Source organism: Eurosta solidaginis, chromosome 4 (genome assembly GCF_040869045.1).
Source record: "Eurosta solidaginis isolate ZX-2024a chromosome 4, ASM4086904v1, whole genome shotgun sequence".
In the NCBI taxonomy this organism is placed as follows: Eukaryota; Metazoa; Arthropoda; class Insecta; order Diptera; family Tephritidae; genus Eurosta; species Eurosta solidaginis.
Window position 1 is genome coordinate 93,121,477 of NC_090322.1, and position 25,595 is coordinate 93,147,071.

At 37.1% G+C, this 25,595-nt stretch overlaps 1 protein-coding gene and 1 long non-coding RNA gene across 2 annotated transcripts in view; both read right to left on the reverse strand.

Moving 5' to 3' along the window:
- Nucleotides 1-25,595, reverse strand: part of Rbcn-3A (Rabconnectin-3A) — a 2,573,828-nt gene that overhangs the window by 1,830,143 nt on the left and 718,090 nt on the right. Inside the window, exons 22-23 of the mRNA XM_067779516.1 lie at nt 2,880-3,160; nt 2,651-2,822 (exon numbers count right to left, since the gene is read on the reverse strand). Of these exons, the coding sequence (XP_067635617.1) occupies nt 2,651-2,822; nt 2,880-3,160 (453 nt within the window). The remainder of the gene's footprint in view (nt 1-2,650; nt 2,823-2,879; nt 3,161-25,595) is intronic.
- Nucleotides 1,652-2,454, reverse strand: LOC137250058 (uncharacterized). Its single transcript, XR_010952713.1, has 2 exons — nt 2,235-2,454; nt 1,652-1,768 (listed from the first exon to the last, which is right to left on the reverse strand). It is a non-coding gene; the product is annotated as an uncharacterized lncRNA (long non-coding RNA).

The window sequence follows — 25,595 nt, forward strand, 5'->3', positions numbered from 1 at the left end:
AGCCTACTACATAAGCGTGGAGAGTCGCAATAACGAAGCATTAGCATGATATTATGGGCCCTTTTTTAAGGATCAATCGATGAGGAGAAATTTCTGATGGCTCAAAAGAGAAAATAAACTCAATCGGATATGCACAACTTGGGACTCTTCCACGACTCTGTTAATAGAGTGATAAGTTGTCTTGGTTCTAGTGATATTACCATCCTCATTTTAAGGTGCCTAAATTGCGGTTCTCAAAGCCATTTATAGTTTGTAAAGATAGATTCAAGATTTGGGAGAAACATTAGATATTAAAGCTTCAGGTGATGTCATAATTTCTCAAGAACTTGCAGGAAAAGAAATCAAATCTGTTAGTAAAGAAATAGGAATTTTGCCATAATTAATTTCAAGAAGTTGTTAAGCAAAAGCTGCTGTGTTTCCGCCAAATTGCCCCCTCATATTTCCAAATAGAGTAAATTTTTGTACGTAAAGCTGTCTATACACGAAAAAGCACGCATTTACTTCAACTGTGGCTGTTCCAGCAAGTAACAGGAAAGCACCACATTTGGGATGATCAGTAGACCTTAAATTCTTAAGGGTTCGGTCCGGTTCGCACACCCTCCCTTTGGCCTGACCGTTTGCCTATGTTGCACATCGGTGTATCAGATGTTTGCAGATAGTGGTCATTTAAATGCGGAGTTGTACGTCCAACACACAAAGGGTATCCGCGGTATCTGAGAAAGCAACTGCCATAGTGATTTCTCCTTTTGCTCTTATATCAATTAATATCAAATTAAACAGGAATGTTTTTTCCGGTTCCTCCAGGCGTATCCAAAAATACCAACCCTAAAGATAACATAAATGAATACTTAAGGAATAACAGCCAAAACCAACTCTGCACTCAAACTTTACGTGTTGAAATTACCTAAGTTTTTAAGGCAACCATAGTTTTAAATTTTTTTCAATTCCATATATTACTGGTGCTGTTAGGACTTAGCCACGCCCCTTCTTACTCACCCCTTATTTTCTTAGTGGTGTTAGGGATGGATCCAATTTAATTCTTTACTGGATTTCAACGTTCTTGCATGAATACTTCCAGATTTATGCTGTATCAAACACTCCATTTGTATGGTAGGTACCATCCCCTTTTATATATCGATATTATTTTTAACCTATGACCATCCTTGGAAGGTTTCTAATGGGTTGTGCAAATTTGGTTGTGATCGGTCGGCCCGTTTAGGACGCAACTCGATCTATACCTGCATACATACATAATTTGAATTTTATATATATAAATAGATAGATAGATAGATAGAAGATGTGGAACAAAAATTTTAACGGTGGAAGATTACTAAACATCCAAAAGGAAAAACAACTCTGTAGTCAAACTTTAGCTATTATAATAACCTAAGTTTGTACGGCAGCCATAGTTCTGAAAAAATCCCATTTGTAGGGAAGGTGCCACGCCCGCTTTTCCCAATTCCACATTGTTGAGGAATGCTATAAAATTAGCATACCTGTTTTAATGTAAAAGCGACTGCTCTGTTTTTCGCTACACTTCGGTAACCATCATATTCGATATGTACATATGGTAGCACGAATATCACCAGTTTTTGCAGTTTACTTCATCTCCTGTCATTCTTACATTTTTCTATATAAGACCTTTTGCATGTATAATAATTGCCATTTCATTGTTTTTCATTATACATACAAGTGTTGAATAAAGTGCACTACTGAACAAAGATCAATACTTTTCTTTATCTGGCGATTAAATTGAAGTTATCAATTCCTCGCCAGTAGCTAGTCCTTCGAGCCGGATTGCGCTCACCGTTATACAGATCACAATGCAGAGAGATTGGGCCGAATTAGTGGAGCTGCGTGGACGGCTAAAAGGGTCCATTTCGCGGCTGGGTGCATACGCAGAAAAACCACCAACAGATTGTCAACCAGAGGATGTAGGAGCACGATTAGATCGACTGAATGAGCTATGGGAAGAGTTTTCAGTCGTTACTACGGCAATGTACAAGTATTGCAATGATGAAGATTATTCAGACCCCGACGTAGACTTTGCCGTTTATGAAGAGAAGGTTATGTCTACACGTGGCAAACTTCGCACACTACGCTTATCGGTTATGCCGCCAACTCAAAAGGAAGATTGTGACACTACGCTTACTAGACTCGCTGAGCAACAGTCAAAGTTTCTAGAACATGTGTCTACGGCATCTACGTCGCAAAATGAGGTTAGGGCGAACAACCTACCGAAAATCGTAATACCTCCATTCACCGGACAATACAAAGCATGGCCATCATTCAAGGATTTGTTTATTAGCGCAATTCATATGCAACCTAATCTTACGAATACTCAAAAGTTTCATTATTTAAAATCACTACTTAAAGATGACGCTGCTCTAGTTTTAACACATATTCCTATTACAGAGACATCATATGACACTGCTTGGAATCGGCTAAAGGAGCGTTATGATCGGCCTCGCCATATTGTCGCCTCATTCATTGAATCGTTTATGTCGTTAACTGGAGTCACACAAGGGAATGCACAAGATCTTCGAAAGATTTCTGATGGCGCAAATGAAGTCATTCGTGGTTTAGATGCCATCTCGCGAAGTGACAGGGATTGTTGGTTGATTCATCTTCTTGAATCTAAGTTGGATACCGGGTCATGGATTGAACGTAGCAAGGATGACAACGCGCCAACCATAGAAACATTCTTCAAGTTCCTAGACATGCGCTGTGAAGAATTGGAGCTAGCACAAACAAAACCAATCAAATCAAACTCATCCCCTAATGGTAAGACACGCAATTCACGCACATGACGCAGGTCGACGCTGCCATGCATTAAATGTGGATCAAATAACCATACATTAGGCAAGTGTTCGTCTTACTTAGGTCTTTCGCTGAGTGACCGACAATCACTTGTAAAAGATAAATCGCTATGTTTCAATTGCCTTTCTACAGGGCATACCCTATCTACATGCAAATCCAAGGTTCGCTGCAAAAATTGCAATCGACGACACCACACCTCGTTGCATGTAAATTCGTTAGATTCGTCTCGCCAGTCACAAGCACAAGCAAGCGGTATTACCGATGGGCTTTCACCTGCCGGCGGGGTATCCTCTAAGGGCCCATGGTCTACCGTAGCCCATGTGTCACACCCAACAATGTCCTTTGCAAATTTTTAACAGGATAAGAAAACTACACCGTATAGAAATTTTCTGCCCACAGCAATGGTTGACGTACAGACCAACTGCGGAAATTTCATTCCGTGTCGTTTACTGCTAGATTCAGGATCGGAGCTATCCTATATATCAGAAAATTTTGCTCAACGGTTAGGCATACGACGGACTCACTCGCGTATTCTTGTATCCGGAATAACATCCACGAAAAGCGGTACGACCCGTGGGTGCCTTTCAGTATTTCTTAAGTCTCGCGTCTCAAATAATAGCCTATTAGCGCAGGTACATGTACTCAGCCACATAACTGCACCGCTTCCAGCAGTAACAACTAACAAAGACTTAGGAAACGATTTCGATAATATTGCTCTAGCTGACCCGTCCTTTAATGAGTCGTTGTCGATTGATATCCTGATAGGTTCGCAATACGTTTGGAAGGTGTTTGACTGCAAGAGAAAGTTCGACGCCTTTGAAAATCCCATAGCTGTTTCCACAATTTTCGGATGGGTAGTTACATCAACCACTATCGGAAATGATACCCCTTCAACCAAGTCATTCTTAACTACATTTAACATTGACCAGTCACTTCAAAAATTCTGGGAAATTGATGCATTGATCCAGACGATGCATTAGTTGAAGAACACTTCTTACGCACAACGACTCGCGAACCTGATGGAAAATATATAGTAGATCTTCCATTCAGGGAAAATACCCCAACGTTTTCAGATACCATGCAAGGGGCACTTTCTCGATTTTATTCAGTGGAGAAACGTTTAGTTAGAAACCCCTCGTTGAGGCTACAGTATATTGAATTTATGCGACAATATGAAGCGATGGGTCATATGTGTGAAATACAGCCACGCCAAACTACCTCAATGGATGCTTCGGTGTTTTATATTCCATATCACCCGGTACTGGGTAAAAAACTGAGAGTCGTTTTTGATGGATCCTTTACTGACTCCAAAGGCCGCTCCTTGAATAGCACTTTACAAGTGGGCCCGAATATTTATCGAAATTTGTTCGCCGTTTGTTTAAAGTTCCGTCTTCATCGATTTGTTTTTACAGCAGACATTATAAAAATGTTTCGCCAAATTTGGGTTGCTAAGCATTATCGTGACTTCCAAAGGATAATTTGGAGGGAGGATCCCAGCCTTCCATTGAAGCAGTACCAACTATGTACGGTCACCTATGGAACGGCGTGTGCTCCCTTTCTGGCAGTTAGGGTACTTCAACAAATAGCTCAGGATTACAAGATAACACATTCTCGCGGAAGCCGCATACTTCTAGAAGACTTCTACGTTGACGATGTTTTTACGGGTGCCGATTCAGAGACTGAGCTGCTGCAACTGCGTGATGAACTAGTACATTTATTGAAGCTGGCCGGCATGGAACTCAGCAAATGGGTGTCAAATTCTTCGAAATTGGATCAGGAACTGCCTGCGCAGCATGAGATATTCCCGGAGGAAGTTGCGAAGGTACTTGGGCTTTATTGGAAACCTAAAGAAGATATTCTAACTTATTCTGTTAAAACCAAAACTCAGCCGACCGTTAACAAAAGGCAAATTCCCTCAGATGTATCTCGTTTATTTGACCCTTTGGGCTTATTGGCCCCTATCGTTGTTCGATTCAAAATTATGTTTCAGTTACTATGGTTACAAAATTTGTCATGGGATGAAGCCTTGCCTCCCAATCTGGCAGAAACTTGGACACAATACCATCAAGATCTTAGTGAGGCAAATGAAATAAAAACTGATCGATTTGTACCGAACAATGTTGACAAAATAGAAATTCATGGGGTTTCAGACGCTTCAACAAAAGCATATGCAGCAGCAGTTTATTTGCGTTTTGAAAAGGATAATGAGGTCATTGTTTCACTACTTGCAGCGAAAACCCGAGTTGCTCCCCTAAAAACAATATCTCTACCCAGACTAGAGCTTAGTGGGGCTCTCTTACTGGCTCGTCTAGTGAAGGTTATACTCGAAATCATTCCACGTCGGGAAACCAGGGTGTATGCTTGGTGCGACTCAACAATTGTGCTGTCCTGGCTTTCGATACCACCGGTTAAACTTAAGACATTCGTAGGTAATAGAACAAGCGAAATATTGACTACTCTTCCACGAAGCCTTTGGCATCATATAATTTCTAAAGAGAATCCAGCGGATTGTGCATCACGTGGAATGTCGGCAGCCTTACTTCGTGATTTCGATTTGTGGTGGAAAGGTCTATCATGGCTTCGTAACAAAGGTGAGTTCAAAGAGGTGTTAGAGAAGAGTGGCCATTTTACATTTCGTACAAACGACAAAGTTTCAGGCGAGATCAAAGGCAACACAATTATAATGCTAACTACAGATGGTACAGAGAGCAATGTATTTGATTGTCTCATCGACCGCGTATCCTCATGGCAACGGCTACTTCGGACAACCGCATATGTTCTACGTTTCATTAACCATACTCGAAAACGTCCAGTCAAAACTTCTCTTGCTTTAGTCTTCGAGGAAATATCAAACGCGCGTGATGTTCTTTTGCGACATTCTCAAAGATGCTTCAAAGATGAGGTGCAAGCACTTAAAGTTAAAAGAGAAATAAGCCGACGTTCACCGATTCTTAAGTTAGCACCGATTTTGGACGACAAGGGCGTTCTTCGCGTCGGTGGAAGAATATCTCAATCAGACTTATGTGAGGAAACCAAAGATCCCATTATACTACCAAAACTGTGCAAGGTTACTCATCTTTTACTGTTGGACGAACACAACCGACACCTCCACCCAGGCGTATCAGCACTTTTCGCCATTGTACGTCAGAGGTATTGGGTGTTGGAAGCAAGGAATCTTATACGTAAAATAACGTACAAATGTGCAAGGTGCTTTCGGTTACGCCATGCTTCGACGTCACAATTTATGGCTGATTTACCTCCAGTTCGGTCCGTCAAGCATTTCCCTTCCAGCACTCCGGAGCCGATTACGCTGGACCAATTACTTTAAAATTATATCGAGGTAGAAATGCACGTCAGTCCAAGGGATATATTTGCATTTTTGTGTGCCTGGCCACATCGGCAATCCACATAGAACTGGCTAGCGATTTATCTACTGATTGTTTTCTATCAGCACTTCGTCGGTTCATGGCACGCAGGGGTAAATGTACACAATTATTTAGCGACAATGGGCGAAATTTTGTCGGGGCATCTAGAGTTTTGAGTGAGATGCATCAGCTTGTAAAGTCACAGGAACATAACAACATAATAAGCGAAGTCTTGGCTCACGACGGAATACGCTGGAATTTCATTCCTCCTCACGCACCTCACTGGGGTGGAATTTGGGAGTCAGCCGTGCGCTCCGTTAAACTACATTTGCGCCGAGTTATTGGAAATTCTATCCTCACAGCTGAGCAGTTGAATACTCTTCTAATACAGATTGAGGCTGTGGTGAATTCAAGGCCAATTGGCGTGGCTTCCGATTCTGATGTTAATTACCTATCTCGCTCTCATTTCTTAATAGGTCGACCACTAACAATCGTAACCGAAGGAAGCCTACAGGATATCAATGAAAATAAGCTCGACTATTGGCAACACGTATGAAATATGTATCAAGGATTTTGGCGCCGCTGGCACAAAGAATATTTAACATCTTTACAAAACCGTGCCAAATGGAACAGACGTACAAGGAATATAGTAGTTGGAGACATAGCAATAATAAAGGAGCCAAACGCACCACCTGCCGTCTGGCCAATGGGAAGGGTATTGGAAACATTCTCTGGGGCAGACGGGCTAGTCCGCGTCGTGAAACTTCGTACCATCCGAGGAGAAATAATTCGACCAATAACTAAGATAGTGATTCTGCCAACTTCTGAAACAGTGTTTCAGCGGGCCCGGAATGTTGAGGAATGCTATAAAATTAGCATACCTGTTTTAATGTAAAAGCGACTGCTCTGTTTTTCGCTACACTTCGGTAACCATCATATTCGATATGTACATATGGTAGCACGAATATCACCAGTTTTTGCAGTTTCCTTCATCTCCTGTCATTCTTACATTTTTCTATATAAGACCTTTTGCATGTATAATAATTGCCATTTCATTGTTTTTCATTATACATACAAGTGTTGAATAAAGTGCACTACTGAACAAAGATCAATACTTTTCTTTATCTGGCGATTAAATTGAAGTTATCAATTCCTCGCCATACATTTTACTGGAGGTGTTAGGACTTAACCTCATATAGCTCCTTACCAATTTTCATTATCCTACCATTACTACATCCAGAGATATGCAGTATGATAAATTTCATTTATATGGGAGGTGCCACGCCCCCTTATCCCCCACCCCACATTTTCTTGGAGGTGTTATGGATTGACCTCGTATAACTCCGTACTCAATTTCAATATTCTAGCATGAATACCTTCAGAGTTATGAAGTACCAAATATTCATTTTGCATGGGAGGTGCCACACCCCTTTTATATATCGATAATATTTTTAGCCTATGACCATCCTTGGAAGGTTTCTAGTGTGTTGTGCAAATTTGGTTGTGATCGGTCGATCCGTTTAGGACGCAACATGATCTATACCTACATTCATACATAAGTTGAATTTTATATATATAGAAGATAGATTTATATTAGAACAATCCCGCGACGTACGTGGCTGATTTATAAATTTTATTATTTGAAGATTTTGCCGTATTTTTGACATTGGGCTGATAACCAAAAATTAGTTTCGTTATTAATTTCACAGAGAAACCCTCGAGTATATTTGTGATAATATTTTGGAAATAGGTAAATGGACTCAAAACAAAAATAGAACAATAACTGAACAAAGACGACTACAACGCTTTCTTCGAAAGTGAAGAGCTTTTGACGAAAAAACGAAAAACCTAGATCAAAAACACGCAAATTAACAAATAAAAGAATTTGCAAGGCAAACACCAACCACTTTTGAATATTAGGGTGATACCTGAATTTATTTGTAACACGACAAATTTACAAATACCGACAAACATTCAGCGGCGTCTCTCTCTCGGCCCCAAATACTCTTTACCAACAGATAACAAACATGTTCCACTATTTAAAATCATAGCAGATGGGGAAAATTACGTTCAAAAAATTAAAGATAATGATGCACAAGAGATAGAGCGGAACAACTTGGTGGCACTTTTATGAAATCACATAAGCAAAATGACAACTTTTTACACGAGACACACTTTGTTCCACTAAACAGTTTTTGAAAGAACACAAGAAACTTTTAGTATTAAATGCAGATAAGGGTAATGTCACGGTACTAATGGACAAAGCAGACTACGACCAACAGATACAGACTATAGTTAACGATATATCTATTTACAAAGTGAATAATAGACTGCAAGAGAATAATAATAAATTAGAGGAAAAAATGCATAACAACAAAATTATTGACTTAAAAGAAAAATTTCGTCTCAAATACTTTATTGCAATAGCGCCGTAATATTTGAGCAGTGAGTGGAAATATAGCAAACTGGTCTAACTTACATAAATGTCTCATTAAAATTTTGAATTTGACCTAAGACGTTATACTTTTTGATTGCATTTTCTTAAATTTTCTACAAACTTTTCAAATGTAATTATAACGGGTTGGTATGGAGCTCCTTAAACAAAAATATAAAAGATATGTATAATCAAATGAAATTGACTTAGAATTATGGTGAAATTACTTGAAATTGAATTGAAAATTTGCTTTTTCCACACCATCCGGGAGGCACGCCGTTGGCGCGCTACCGAAGTAGGTTTTGGGTGCTCGGTTCCCCAGTAGGCCTATATCACCCATATAAACTACATATACATATGTCGCCCATTTACTTCTATAGTGTCATAATTCAAAAAACACGAATTTTTAGTTAAAAACGAAGAAACGTGCTAAAGGAATTTTGCCTATTTCACACCACCCTTTAGGTATGCAATTTGCGCTTTACTGAGTTTAATTTTATATAAATACAAATGTAATATGTAAGTGTGACAAAAAACCAAACTTTCGAAAAAAATTGGGGATACCGTTAAAAAAATTAAATAAAAATATTAAAAAAATGTAAAGAGACAGAAGGCAGAGTTTACTAAAAAAAATAAAAATGAAAAAAAAAATAAAAAAAATAAAGTACTTAAAAAAAGAATTAAGTGAAGTGAATCAACAGTTCCATATAAGAACCCAATAAGTGCACTTAGAATTTTCCGGGTTTTAATGTTATCATTGTCAGATCTATGTATGTACGTAATTAATTTATTTTAAATTTGTAAGCTCTCCATTTCATGAATATATATGACCATATCTACCATAAAATATCGTCTGTGAACGATATAAAAACCAACATACAACAAGCAGAATAAACAAATTATTCACGCAAACATATTTACTAAAATAAAGTTAATTTCATAACTTTAAGCGACATACAACAAATTAGGGTTATGGGATCTAAGCATCCGATATGATGGGCATATAATCCAACAAAATTATGCCAATTTCACACAGAGGCTTAATGAAAGAATTAGATTAGTAAAGTTTCCTATATTAAAGCCCTAATTGAACTCAATCTTTTATACAAAATAAAAATTCTTAGTTATCTCATTATTGCATTATTGAATGCCTAATCGAGTGAGAAATCCAGTCGGTTTTGCTTGGTGCTTCGAATTGTATGGTCAATGTAACAAATGACAATCAAAAATAAATTCTTTTCAATAATTTACGAAAAATAGAAAAACACGAAAAAATTCAAAAATTTTATTTTCGCTGCATTTTCTGCAAAAGATAATATGGCTTTTTCGGAAATAGGGACATATTTGGTTAGGTACAACATCCATGGGTAGTTGCGCATACATTTTATTTCGAATGTATTTATAGTTAAGAAAGAAACGGCTGCTTTCCATTTTAACTATTTTTCGTAAAAACAAAATATTTTTTTGGGGCTGCTGACAAATGTTCGCTTAATTGTAGTGTCAAATTGGGTTACTGCTTTTAAGTCTGGCAACTCCCCCTCTAATAAATAAAAAGATGCAACACTCATATTAACACTTGGCATCACTTAAAATGTTAGAGTGGAATGACGCGGAGATTCAACCCCATTGGCTGAAACTCCCGTTACTAGCTATAGCATCATACGATTTTCCCGTTATGCACTTTTGCATACTGGCAAAGCTGCTTTTGAAGCGTCAGCAGTTTTTCATTATTGAGTGGAGTTTGAAGTAAACCGGCCGACGCGCAAATTAGAAAGAAACGAAAAAGTGAAACTAAATTTGTAATTGGTACAAATAAGGAGGACCAAAAATAAATTGTTAGAATAAAAACCTAAAGACATTAATCGAATGTGTCTAAAAAGATAATCGATTTAATCAATCTTTTTTTAAGAAATGGATCGAAATCCAGCTATAGCAGATGCCATCAAACCGGAAAATGCACGAGAGGAATTGGAACGATTACTCGGGTGTCACGTGCTAATTTCCTACTTACGGTTAAAACATTTTCATGCATTTTGCGGCTTACAACAACATTTGTTATAAACCCGACGCGTTCGCATTATGAATTGCGTGAAAAATTACAATTACAAAAAATTTTGCAAAATCGACGCTATTGTTATATTATGGGTGAATCAAACTACGCCCATTATAAATAATTTAGCCTGCGAAAAATATGAATCAAATAAAATACTTCATGTGGAATGCAAATTAAATGTTGAAATATCATCGCACTGTGAACAGCGTGGACAACAGTGTTAGCTATGTTAGAATTAGAAACAGGTATGGGTGAAGATAACAATTGGGAGATGAACCACGAATAATTTGAGACCAGACCTATCACCGACCAAATTTTTAACCAGCACGCAGCACATCTCATACCAACAGAACTGGCGACGTGAATGTAAAGTATGTATTCTATTTTAAAAACATATCTTATTTTAATCGTAAGCGAAAAAAAATATTGCTAAAATAAAGATTTTTTTATATACATATTTTTCGCATGCTTTTCAAAGCGATAAACTTTCCTATTTGTACATTTACCCTCAATACAAATTGCTTTTGGAAAAAATCAAAATATATTAAAAATTTAATATTTTATGCAAATATTTCTCTAATGCTTTTCCAAATAATGCATTTTTGTAGTTAATTCAATTATTGCCATTTCCAAGTTTTAGAAGTTTCCGTCAGAAAAAGTTGGAAAATAGTTTTCGTGGCTAATGCATAGCCACATAAATTTTTCGCGTTTTGGTGTAACAATACTACACCAGTTTGTAAATTCAATGACCATTTGCACAAAATCCTGAGCTCCCCTCTTTTCTTAAATATGAATGCCAAAAAAATGAAATGTTTGCCTTCGTATATGTACATAAACCACATGAATTTAATATGGAAAAAATTTAAATATTTTCATCAACCACAACTTAAACAAATCGTTTCGTTTGCTGTAGATATTATATATATACATATTCTCGTGAAACGGTTTGGAAATTTTATTAATAGCGGTGCGTCCGCAATATAATAGAAAATTTTTTTGATAGAAAGCGGTGAGTCCGTGATACAATATACGTCATACTTTCAATATAAAGCGATGTGGTCGTAAACATCGCCGTATATTCGGAAAAATTTTGGGTAGGTATTTCTCTAGCCTATAATTTAGAGAAAATCCGCAGACCGGATGTTCCTTTGTTTTCAAAAAAAAAAAAAACAATTATATAATTTTCTTAACCAGACTTACCATTTTATAAAATTTATACCAAACGCGACAAATATTAACCGGATTTTCAAATCATACTCGGATTTACAAAATATTTACCTGATTTACAAACTTTTTTTTTTCTTTTGAAATAATTTTCAATAAAATTACCCTGTTTCAAACACATGTCCGATTCTGAGGGCAATTCCAGCGATAAATCAAGCTCTAAAGGAAGGTGTTCACTAGCTCGTCAAGAAGATTTTTTTGGATTTAATGACTCAGATATCGCAGAAAATAATAATTTAAATTCTCAGTCAGGAACTAATATTATAAACACTCAGCCTTCAAAAAATTCGTCTAATAATTCAGACAACCTACTAACTAGCACTTCCAATTTTCAGTCAGGAACTGACTTTTCCAATTCTCACTCTACTTCAAATTCTTCTACTTTGCCTTCAACAAATAATTTTTCCGATTTACAATCGAATAACAATATTTAAATCATGGCAACCTCAGAACAGAAAAAGGTGTTCATTACCAGTTGCGCCTCAATTATTAGGGACTACTACAGCGGCGATCCACTGGCATTAGAATCTTTTATCGACAAAATAAAATTAATTGAAGTCTTCTCAGATGAAAATTTAAATAGCACTTTTATTGCATTTTTGAAATCCAAACTTGAGGGAAAAGCACGCGAAGCACTACCAACCGTAATAAATTCAGTCGATGACATAAAGACTGCCTTGAGAAATAGAATAAAACCCGACAACTCGAAAGTTGTTTCTGGTAAAATCGCGTCTTTACATGTCATCAATAATAACTACTCAGACTTTGCTAAGCGCGTTGAAGAACTATCCGACGCATTGGAACGTTCTTTGATTATTGAAGGTATGACACAAGCCAAGGCACATGAAATGGCCGTAGAGCAAACAGTGAATGTGTGCAGGTTGAACACTCGTTCAGAATTGGTCAAATCCATCCTGGCTTCAACTACCTTCAGTGATTCAAAAGATGTAGTTGCAAAAATGATTGTTGAACGTAATAATGAAGTTAAAGAAAGACAAGTACTAGCATTCCGTACTCGTGGTAATTGGCAAAGTAGTTTTCGAGGAAATTATAGAGGTAATAATTTCAATAATAGGTACAACAATCCAAATGCAAGATTCAACAATAACAATAGAAATAATTACAACAATAATAATTACGGGTAAAATAATTCTAATAGAGGTAATAATGACAGATATAGCACTAATAGAAACAATCAGCCTAGTAGTAGTAACAATAATGCTAATAATAATAATAGACGTTCAAATTCGCGAAGTAATGCCAATGTACGCGCTTTAAACGTGAACGACCCTCAGGAGCGAACACTGGGGGATCGAGATCACGATTTAGACAATTAAACGAATCTTCTTCAAAAATATTAAAATCAATCTACTGCTTGAACCTTAATTATTCGGATTTTATTGAACTTCAATGTAGCGATTCCTACAAACCATGTACTTTTCTAGTAGATTCTCAAGCAGATATTTCTTTAATCAAAATTTCAAGTTTATCTATAAATTGTAACTTTAATAGTAATGAAATAACCAACATAACAGGCGTAACACCTGAAACAATTTCAACTTTAGGAACCTTAAAAACCAACTTAATTGCATATAAATTTGTAATACCGCATACCTTACATGTAGTTAACGACGATTTCAATATACCTTCAGACGGAATACTCGGCAAAGACTTTTTAAAATTAAATAAATGCATTATTAATTATGCAGTCGATAGCATAACTATTAATACCGGCTTAAAAACACTAAATATTCCAATTTTGCACGGCACAAGTACCGATTCTTTAGTTATTCCTCCGAGATGTGAAGTTTATCGGTTATTTAAATTACCAAAATGCGATAATCCTGTTTTTGTAGACTCACAAGAAATCTGTAGTGGTGTTTTTACGGCAAAGTGCATTGTTGACACAAATAATCCAGTTCTAAAAATTTTAAATATTACTGACGAAGTAAAACATGTCAACAATTGCAATATCGTAACGGAAGATATCACCAACTACAATGTTTACAAAATCAATGAAACTTCAAAAGATCAAAAACGCTTAGAGGAATTAACGAAAATTTTGAAAAATCAAATGCGGGTTATGCTCAAAAACAATTATTAGATTTATGCTTAAAATATGCCTATGTATTCGCTTTAAAAGCTGATCGTATGACTTTAAATAATTTTTACGAACAAAAGCTACGTTTAACTGATAAAAATCCAATCTATATAAAAAATTATCGATTACCATAAACACAACACGAAGAAATTAATTAACAAGTCGAAAATTTAATGCTAAATGATTTAAAAGAACCCAGCTTTTCTAATTATAACAGTCCTTTAATTTTGGTGCCGAAAAAAGATCCTTCAGGCCAAAGGTCTTATCGTATGTGCGTTGATTTCAGAGCAGTCAACAAAAAGCTTATCGCAGACATACTCGACAATCTTGGCAGAGCCAAATATTTTTCGACTTTAGATCTTTTTTCTGGTTTTCACCAAATACCACTTCATGGCAATTCTAGAGACGTTACATCTTTCAGTACAGATCGAGGAGCTTTTCGTTGGAAAGTTTTACCTTTCGGTTTTTTACGTATGATGTCATTAGCATTTTCAGGCATTTCGCCAAATCAAGCTTTTATGTATATTGACGATGTTATCGTCATTGGATGTAGCGAGACACATCACCTCAAAAATTTAGAAAAAGTTTTCGAAACATGTAGAAAATTCAATTTAAAATTAAACCCCAACAAATGCAATTTCCTTCGTTCTGAAGTAACTTTTTTAGGCCATAAATGCACCTCAAAAGGCCTACTGCCAGATGACTCAAAAATAGACGCAATTAAAAAATACAATAAGCCTAAAGACAAAGACGCTGTTAGGCGATTCGTTGCATTTGCAAATTATTATAGGCGTTTTATACCTAACTTTGCGTCACTGGCAGCCCCTTTAAATCGTCTAAATCGGAAAAAAGTTGAATTTGTTTGGGATGATGCTTGCGAAAATGCTTTCGAAAAATTAAGGTTATCATTAATGTCTCCTCAATTATTACAATACCCTGATTTTTCAAAAGAATTTATTATCACTTTAGATGCATCTAAGAGTGGTTGTGGCGCTATATTAGGCCAAAAGCATGGAGATAATGATTTACCGATTTGCTTTGCATCAAAATCTTTCAATAAAGCCGAACAGAAAAAGGCAATCATAGAATTAGAACTTTTAGCAATACATTTTGCTATAAAATATTTTCGGCCGTATGTTTACGGTACACATTTCACGGTAAAATCAGATCATAGACCATTAGTTTATATATTTAATATGAAAGATCCTTCCTCGAAACTCTCTAGAATCAGATTAGATTTATCAGAATACAATTTTACAATTGAATATATTAAAGGAAAATCGAATGTCGTGGCTGATGCTCTTTCGCGTATAAGTATAGACGAGATTAAAGATTCGACAAAACACATTTAGCCGTTAAAACGCGATCACAAACTAAACAACAAGAATTACAAAATGAAAAAATAAGTTTAAATGATACGACTTCTGACGATAATAAAGTACAAGTTTATGATAAATTTTCATACGATTTTTCAAAAAAGATACCGCGAGTAAAATCAACAATACAATATAATAAACATAACGAGATCTCCGATTTAAAAATTTATGCGCATTTAAAACATAAAAAATATTATTTACTTAATATCGTGACTGTTAACGAAATAACGAATTTAGATGAGTTACTTTCGAGGCTGGAAAAAGCAGCCGACAAGCACAATATTAAACAATTAGAATGGCCAAAAAATTATATCTTTTTCAATAATTTTTCAATTACCAATTTTAAAATCCGCGGAAATGAAATTTTAAAATCATTACAAATAATATTGACGGACCCTGTAGAGACACTAACAGACAATGAACAGAAACAAAAACTTATATCAATTTATCACGAAGATCCAGTGTTAGGAGGGCATTGCGGAACAAAAAGGTTATATGCCAAATTAAGAACTAAATATTACTGGAAAAACATGACACGTGATATAGCGAAATTTGTGAAAAATTGCAATAAATGTCTTTTAAATAAAGTGAGACCAAAAACAAAAGAAAATCTTGTCCTTACTCCAACACCCTGTAAACCATTTGACATAGTGATTATCGACACAATAGGTCAACTTCCAGAATCAAACTATGGTAACAAGTTCGCTGTTACTATGATTTGTGACTTTTCTAAATACCTGGTAACAGTAGCTGTACCAGATAAATCAGCAAAAACTATCGCATGTGCTATTTTTGAAACCTTTATACTAACATATGGTACAATGAAAGCAATTAGATCCAATTTAGGGACGGAATACAAAAATGAATTATTCTCGGAATTAACAAAACTTTTAAAAATTAATCATGATTTCTCAACAGCTTATCACCACGAAACTGTTGGTACCGTTGAAAGAAACCATAGAGTCTTTAACGAATATTTACTTGCATATCTAGATGAAACGTATTCAGATTGTGATACGTATTTGAAATATTTTACTTTTTTACATAATACTACAAGTAGTTCGGGTTTCGATAATAAATTTACTCCTTTCGAGTTAATATTTGGCAGGAAATCTACAATGCCACATGAATTACAAAAGGAACAAATCGATCCGATCTATAATGTAGAAAATTATACAAAAGAGCTAAAATATAGAATGCAAAAATCTCATAAAATGGCAACAAATTTGATTAATAAACATAAAATTAGAAATAAAGAATTATATGATAAAACAGCTAAGCCTTTAGAAATTAAAATTAATGATAGGGTTTTAGTAGAAACAGAACCGAGAAATAAACATAGAAATATATATCAAGGTCCCTACATAATAAAGAATATTGATGGACCAAATGTAAAAATTTTTGATGAAATTAATAAAATTGAAAAAATTGTACACAAAAATCGAATACAAAAAATTAATTATATTGATAGCCGAAAATATCTTTAAATATAAACCTACTTTAAGAACATGCCAATGAAGGCCAAACTAAACAAACTATTAATGTTAATTTTTAATACGGCCTAATGTACAAAATTTAGATGTTAAATTGAACTACTTAATAAATATATATTTTACTCAATTTAATAATAAGCATACATTTTAAAAAATAGTAACGGCTTACTTCAAACTAAAAACATTATTTTTTACATATTTCATTATACTCAGTTGAGCAGAGCTCACAAAGTATATTAACTTTGATTGGATAACGGTTGGTTGTACAGGTATAAAGGAATCGAGAAAGATATAGACTTCCATATATCAAAATCATCAGTATCGAAAAAAATTTGATTAAGCCATGTCCGTCCGTCCGTCCGTCTGTCCGTTAACAAGATAACTTGAGTAAATTTTGAGATATCTTGACGAAATTTGGTATGTAGATTCCTGGGCGCTCATCTCAGATCGCTATTTAAAATGAACGATATCGGACTATAACCACGCCCACTTTTTCGATATCGAAAATTTCGAAAAATCGAAAAATTGCGATAATTCATTACCAAAGAGGTATAGAGCGATGAAACTTGGTAGGTGCGTTGAACTTACGACGCAGAATAGAAAATAAGTAAAATTTTGGACAATGGGCGTGGCACCGCCCACTTTTAAAAGAAGGTAATTTAGAAGTTTTGCAAGCTGTAATTTGGCAGTCGTTGAAGGTATCATGATGAAATTTGGCAGGAACGTTACTCCTATTACTATATGTATGCTAAAAAAAAATTAGCAAAATCGTAGAACGACAACGCCCACTTTTAAAAAAAAAATTGTTTTTGAAGTGAAATTTTTACAAGAAATTTAATATCTTTACAGTATATAAGTAAATTATGTCAACATTCAACTCCAGTAATGATATGGTGCAAAAATACAAAAATAAAAGAAAATTTCAAAATGGGCGTGTCTCCGCCCTTTTTCATTTGATTTGTCTAGGATACATTTAATGCCACAAGTCGAACAAAAATTTACCAATCCTTGTGAAATTTGGTAGCGGCTTAGATTCTAGGACGATAACTGTTTTCTGTGAAAAAGGGCGAAATCGGTTGAAGCCACGCCCAGTTTTTATACACAGTCGACCGTCTGTCCTTCCGCTCGGCCATTAACACGATAACTTGAGCAAAAATCGATATATCTTTACTAAACTCAGTTCACATAATTACCTGAACTCACTTTCTATTGGTATAAAAAATGGCCGAAATCTGACTATGACCACGCCCACTTTTTCGATATCGAAAATTACGAAAAAGAAAAAAGTGCCATAATTCTATACAAAATACGAAAAAAGGGTTGAAACATGGTAATTGGATTGTTTTATTGACGCAAAATATAACTTTAGAAAAAAACTTTGTAAAATAGGTGACACCTACCATATTAAGTAAAAGAAAATGAAAAAGTTCTGCAGGGCGAAATCAAAAGCCCTTGGAATCATGGCAGGATTACTGTTCGTGGTATTACATATATAAATACATTAGCGGTACCCGACAGATGATGTTCTGGGTCACCCTGGTCCACATTTTGGTCGATACCTCGAAAACGCCTTCACATATACAACTACCACCACTCCCTTTTAAAATTCTTATTAATACCTTTAATTTGACACCATATTGTACAAACACATTATAGAGTCACCCCTGGTCCACCTTTATGGCGATATATCGAAAAAGCGTCCACCTATAGAACTAAGGCCCACTCCCTTTTAAAATACTCATTATCACCTTTCGTTTGATACCCATAATGTATAAACGCAATCTAGAGTCAACCCTGGTCCATCTTTATAACGATATCCCGAAAAGGCGTCCACCTATAGAATTAAGGCCCACTCCCTTTTAAAATACTCGTTAACACCTTTCATTTGATACCCATATCGTAAAAAAATTCTAAAGTCACCCATGGTCCACCTTTATGGCGATATCTCGAAAAGGCGTCCACCTATAGAACTAAGGCCCACTCCCTTTTAAAATACTCATTAACACCTTTCATTTGATACCCATATCGTACAAACAAATTCTAGAGTCATCCCTGGTCCACCTTTATGGCGATATCTCGAAAAGGCATCCACCCATAGAACTAAGGCCCACCCACTTTTAAAATACTCATTAACACCTTTCATTTGATAACCATATCGTACAAATTAATTCTAGAGTCACCCCTGGTCCACCTTTATGGCGATATCTCGAAAAGGCGTCCACCTATAGAACTAAGGCCCACTCCCTTTTAAAATACTCATTAACACCTTTAGTTTGATACCCATATTGTACAACCGCATTCTAGAGTCATCCCTATTCCACCTTTATGGCGATATCTCGAAAAGGCGTCCACCCATAGAACTAAGGCCCACCCACTTTTAAAATAATCACTAACACCTTTCATTTGATACCCATATCGTACAAATTAATTCTAGAGTCACCCCTGGTCCACCTTTATGGCAATATCTCGAAAAGGCGTCCACTCATAGAACTAAGGCCCACTCCCTTTTAAAATACTCATTAACACCTTTTATTTGGTACCCATATCGTACAAACTAATTCTAGAGTCACCCCTGGTCCACCTTTATGGCAATATCTCGAAAAGGCGTCAACCCATAGAACTAAGGCCCACTCCCTTTTAAAACACTCATTAACACCTTTCGTTTGATACCCTTATTGTACAAACGCATTCTAGAGTCACCCCTGGTCCACCTTTATAACGATATACCGAAAAGGCGTCCACCTATAGAACTAAGGCCCACTCCGTTTTAAAATACTCATTAACACCTATCATTTGATACCCATATCGTACAAACAAATTCTAGAGTCAGCCCTGGTCCACCTTTATGGCGATATCTCGAAAAGGTGTCCACCTATAGAACTATGGCCCACTCCCTCTTAAAATACTCTTTAATACCTGCCATTTGATACGCATGTCATACAAACACATTCCAGGGTTAGCCGAGGTTCATTTTCCTACATGGTGATTTTCCCTTATTTTGTCTCCATAGCTCTCAACTTAGTATGTAATGTTCGATTACACCCGAACTTAGCCTTCCTTACTTGTTTTCTTATAAATTTAAATCTTAATCCTAGTAAAGCCTAAAGAATAATGTGGCAAGACTGATCACCTTGCCAAATTCTTCTTTTCTAAAGGGGGATGATGTAGTGTCAAATTGGGTTTCTGCTTTTAAGTCTGGCAACTCCCCCTCTAATAAATAAAAAGATGCAACACTCATATTAACACTTGGCATCACTTAAAATGTTAGAGTGGAATGACGCGGAGATTCAACCCCATTGGCTAAATCTCCCGTTACTAGCTATAGCATCATACGATTTTCCCGTTATGCACTTTTGCATACTGGCAAAGCTGCTTTTGAAGCGTCAGCAGTTTTTTATTGTTGAGTGGAGTTTGAAGTAAACCGGCCGACGCGCAAATTAGAAAGAAACGAAAAAGTGAAACTAAATTTGTAATTGGTACAAATAAGGAGGACCAAAAATAAAAACCTAAAGACATTAATCGTACGGAAAAACTTAAAAGTGAACCTAAATAAAAAGAAACTAAAGTTAAAAAGTAAAAATAGTTTTTACTGTGCGTTTGTGTGGGCGTGCGTTGGGCTAATTGCCAAAAACGAGTGGCATCGGTATGCCACTTTACATAATGAAGTAAAACCCTGTATGAAAAGGGGAAACAGAATTGTGATTCGATTAAGTTTCTGTGTGAAAGCGGTATTAGCGTAATAATATAGTAGGGAACATTGGATTTTTTTTTTTTTTTGTACAAAAATACTCAGGCAACAGGCAGCTACGAGCATTTACAGTTTTGAAATGGGAAAAAGCCGCTATTGTTTGCATTTAAATAATAATAAACTAAGTTGAAATAAAAGAATATAATGTGACCCGGCCTATGAAAAGGTGGCTTATGACTCAAAAAAGAAATTGCGAGAAACAGCTGTTAAAGATAAACAATGCATTTCTTCAGTTTCTTAGTAGTTTTTCTTTTGCATTATGAACAGTTATGCCCAAAAGGCAAAGCACAAACCAGTTTCTCACCGATATTTTGGCTCCAATGCCATCGAAAAAAATTCTATCACAAAAAATCTGGAGATGTTTCACCAGCCACCAAAGTGGCATCAAAGGAACCAAAGGCTTCATCGTCTTTCATTTGTGCTCTTCTTTCTATACATTTTAAGTACACTTCTAAGCAAGTTAGGACTTTCTAGTTTTCACCACGTGAAATAGCGTCTCAAAAACTATCGAAACCAGGAAAAAAGTGGAAAAAAATTTTTTGAGTCATAAGCCACCTTTTCATAGACCGGGTCACATATAATAAAATAAAATAAGAAATAAAATAAATTAGCATAAAAGACAATGTAAAAAGTTTAATGTTATAATTTTGGAGCAAATTCATTTTTATTTTGTTCAGTATAAGACGTACTTTATCTGAAATAAGCATAAAATCTGGAAATGCAAAAACATCTATTTTTACTGGTAATATTGTTACGTACCTTATATATTTTGGAAATTTTGTTAGGATTAAAACTGTAAGCCTCTTTTCTTTAAAGTAGGCCCTGTCCTTATCCGCTTTGGATCGGATCTATATATGTATAATACCAAGGGCCATATTTCCGCCATATTGCAAAGTGATATCAACGGTTGTAAAATTTTTAAATTTTCTTCTGTTTAATATATGCGGCACCACGCCAATTTTACAAAAGTGTAAAAAGTAAAAATGGCGGCCACCGTGGTGTGATGGTAGCGTGCTCCACCTACCACACCGCATGCGCTGCGTTCACACACCGGGCAAAGCAACATAAAAATTTTAGAAATAAGGTTTTTCAATTAGAATAAAATTTTTCTAAGCGGGGTCGCCCCTCGGCAGTGTTTGGCAAGCGCTACGGGTGTATTTCTGCCATGAAAAGCTCTCAGTGAAAACTCATCTGCCTTGCAGATGCCGTTCGGAGTCGGCATTAATCATGTAGCTCCCGTCCGGCCAATTTGTATGTATGTATGTAATAAATTTATATTGTACATCGTAGCTTTTTTCTTATCCACTCGTCAAGTCCCACCACTTCATCTGTATTTGCTAAAGCATTGTTCCTTTTCCCCATTTTTGAAAGTAGGCGTGGATATAATTTGATTTCGACCATTTTCAATACCAATATATCGTCGACGATGCTGTAAAAGCTGCTAACTCCATCCATCAAAATTAGAACGAAAAAGCTTTATTGCAAGACAAGTTAAAATATATTGAAATATTATTGAGCTACCAACTTTTCATAATTTTGTTGAAGTTAGTGATTCTGGACAATAAACACATACATTTCTTTTACCGCCATATGCAGAAATCGTCTCCCAATCCATTCGAAAAGTCGGGTTAGGTTAAATGCAAAACTTATACTACTACATCGACGATCTCAATTTATGCTCAAGTTATGGTGTTAATGGACTGAACTTTGTTGATCTTAATCATGTAGACCATCGGCACTTGACGAATAATCGGGGAAAAGTATCGAGGTAAGGTATCGATACTTTACTCAGTACTTGGAAAAAACATCGAGTAAAATACTCGAGTATTTTTTGGAGTGAGGCAGTTATTTTTCCACTCACTGTTCAACTATTAACGTATTAATGCACTGGGGGTATAGACTGAGTCGAAAAAAATACAAGTTGGTCGACTTTCGTTTACAGGCGATACTAGTTAATATTATAACCCTTTAATTTAAAAAATTAAGATTACATATATACGGCGTACGTTATGTTGTTTTCCGTAAACTTACATGGGTCTCAAATTTTGACAGCGCACGTACGCCGGTTAGTTAGTTTGAAAACATTCAGCAAATATTTGTTCTAATTACCTTTTAGTATTAAATAATGGGTGCTTTTTTACATGTTTATACACATACACTTAAACTTAATATGGACTGCTATGTGCATAACTTTATCTACACTTATGAAATTGTTGCGAACAAAATAAGTACTCCTAAATTTCAGTATGCACTATACTCAAATTTTGCTGAAATGTTTCTCAATTTCTATGACCGAAAAGTGTGTGTGTATACGATTCATCGAAACGGATTTATGTAGCTATATGTCATAAGTGTAATGACCGTTTTGTAGTCAAGTTATTTAACCAATGTCGAGGGTCTTCAAAAATTGCCGCTATGATGATAAGCAAATGAAAATGTGTATATGCACATGTACAGAAAAACAGCTATTATTAGTCCATAGTTGGGGTTTATTATTAATAATTAATAAAAACGTATTTCGGTCTCTCCCCATTTTTTTAACGTGTTTTGGCATTAAAATAAATAATTATATGTAAAAACACCAACATTTTTTGTTTGTTATTATGTGTTCTTTTGTAAGACTTTAAAGAAAACAACAGCAGCAACCCTTGCCATGTTTGTCGTCATCGCCCGGTGGCGACGATGGAAGTAAATCTATCGTCGCAAAATGTCGTCGCGTAAATTTTGCTCTTCGTTTTCATTGTGGTCACCTTCATGTAATTAGATACGTGTATTTCGCGGTGTCAGGGCATTGTGTTTACAGCTTAACACTCTAAGGCTGACAACAGAGTGGTAGCGACACACGTTGGAGGGGGGTTTGTTAGAATATTATTTGCACGTTTGATCCAAGACAGACGCCCGCTTGCAGCCGCACCTTATGATGGTTACACGCTGTCTATGAAATCCTTCAGCTAGGCCTTAAACCGACTATGTCGTAGTGGCTAAAGCAAGTTTTCGCCACCTCACATTAGCTCACCACTAAACGGATGTTCACGGCTACCCAGAGGAAACTAGGCCGCAAGCGACCGGAAGTAATGAGCTGCTTGCGAATAACGGTTAGAAGCTGTCTCTCCTTCTACACATGAATTCATCACCCCTAAAGAACGCACTTTCATAAACTTTAAAAAAGGAAGATGGGAAGACTATAAAAAAAGTACTGACAATCGCGCCCCTTTCATACCGGCCACCGCCCGAGTCCCCTCGGCGCTCCGTAGTTGCTTCCGCTAACCTGCGATTCGCGCCTTCTCTGCACTCGCTCCCTGTCTAGTAAATTTCTTTCGCGCTCATATTCGGAGTCCTGCACAACCGTCTTATTTTTTCCGGCCCCTAGTGACTGCGGTCCGGTGGAAGCGCGTGCCCTCCTCCATCGTCGTTTCCATCGCTTTGGTCACCGCGATCACTATTGCATAGTTCTTGTTGGTTCGCGCCGCACTCTTCGCTGCGCTATCCATCGCGGCGCTGGTATTATTCGCTATTGTCGGCGTGTTGCCCCGCGTTCTGCTGGTTACTGCTATCTTTTGCTGGTGCCATATTTAAATCGTTTACGCCGTACGCGGTCTTCTTTCCGCTTCTAACTCCCTGCCGTTCAGGAATCTAACGCGTTATAGATGTTTCAAAATTCAATAAAAAAAATTAGTATGCTACAACTGGTTCTCGAGGCAGAGCGCAAGCGTCCACCTATCGAGCGCTGTGATGGGAGCTGTTGTTTAGGCTTAAATCCGCGCGGTGCCAAAGACTGTATATTGATCCAACTATTGCTAAAGACTGTATATGGATACAACTACAACTGGAAACCCCTCACTAGGGTAGGCACCTTGTCGTTGGTGTGAGGGCTTAGCCGAACTCCATAGCGCCCGACTATGAGGCGGAGCTGTTTAGGACTGGGATCTATGCCGTTTCGCCTCATAGGAGGACGGCGGGATGTCAGTGACCAAGAACTGCCAACCCCCTAATCCAGGGTGTTATGCGGACCGTGCCTATTGGACTATTTGCAGCCAGCGGATAAATTCGGTTGTATTCGAAAGCAGCCTTCCCGATGCGGGGTCACCTCGGGAAGTATTGATGGCCTTACCACAGTAACGGGCGCTGCTGTGGCGGACGGTTCTTTCCCCGCATATAATACTGGACCGCTGAGCCCGCCTTGTCGGGCAGGTGGTCGTACGACCAAGATGAACGACTCGTTACCTAATTGTAATAAGGGCGATGATAAGAGGAGGACCAAGTCGCACGCCAAGGACGACAAATACGCATTAAGCCGTGGGTTGGACTCGGGAAGCGAGAGTAGCGCTGATTCAATGAACTCCGTGTTGAAAAACACACAATGGAAAACGGAGTAGAAGAGTGAAGGGTACGGAGCAGAGGAAGTAAAAGAGCTCTCTCACAGTACCGTGCAGCAATAAGAATTGTCCAACGCCTTGGAGCAGTGGTCGACCAAACAGAAGTGGAGATCGAGCACTTGGAATGGGCCCATGAGGCGGTAGAAGTAGGTCGAAGGCAGCTCAAAAGGTTTGCTGCGAGAAACCCTTGGTTCTGCAACTGGTACGAGGAGGAAGACGCGTCGAATGGCAGTGAAGAGGCAACGTTCGGCGGAAGGCGACAAGCCTGCTTTCAAGAGGCAGAAAGGACGCAGTCCCAGAGCCGCGAGACAGGGCAGTGGCATAGACAAGTACGCCCAAATCTGTAAGACAGATGGGCCCAAATAACGAGGTAGCAACGAACGCTGCGAGTCAGAGAGAAGTCCCAACTACGGAAGTAGGAGATAAGCTAAAGGGAGATAACGCTAAGACTCCGGCTTTCTCGGAGGTGCTAAAGGAAGTTAAAGCGAAGACTCCGGATTTCTCGGAGGTGCCAAAGGGAGATAACACTAAGACCCAGGCTTTTCCCGAGAAGATGAGTAATGTGGCAAAGCAGTCACTGAATGTGGCGCTGGTTGATGGTAGCA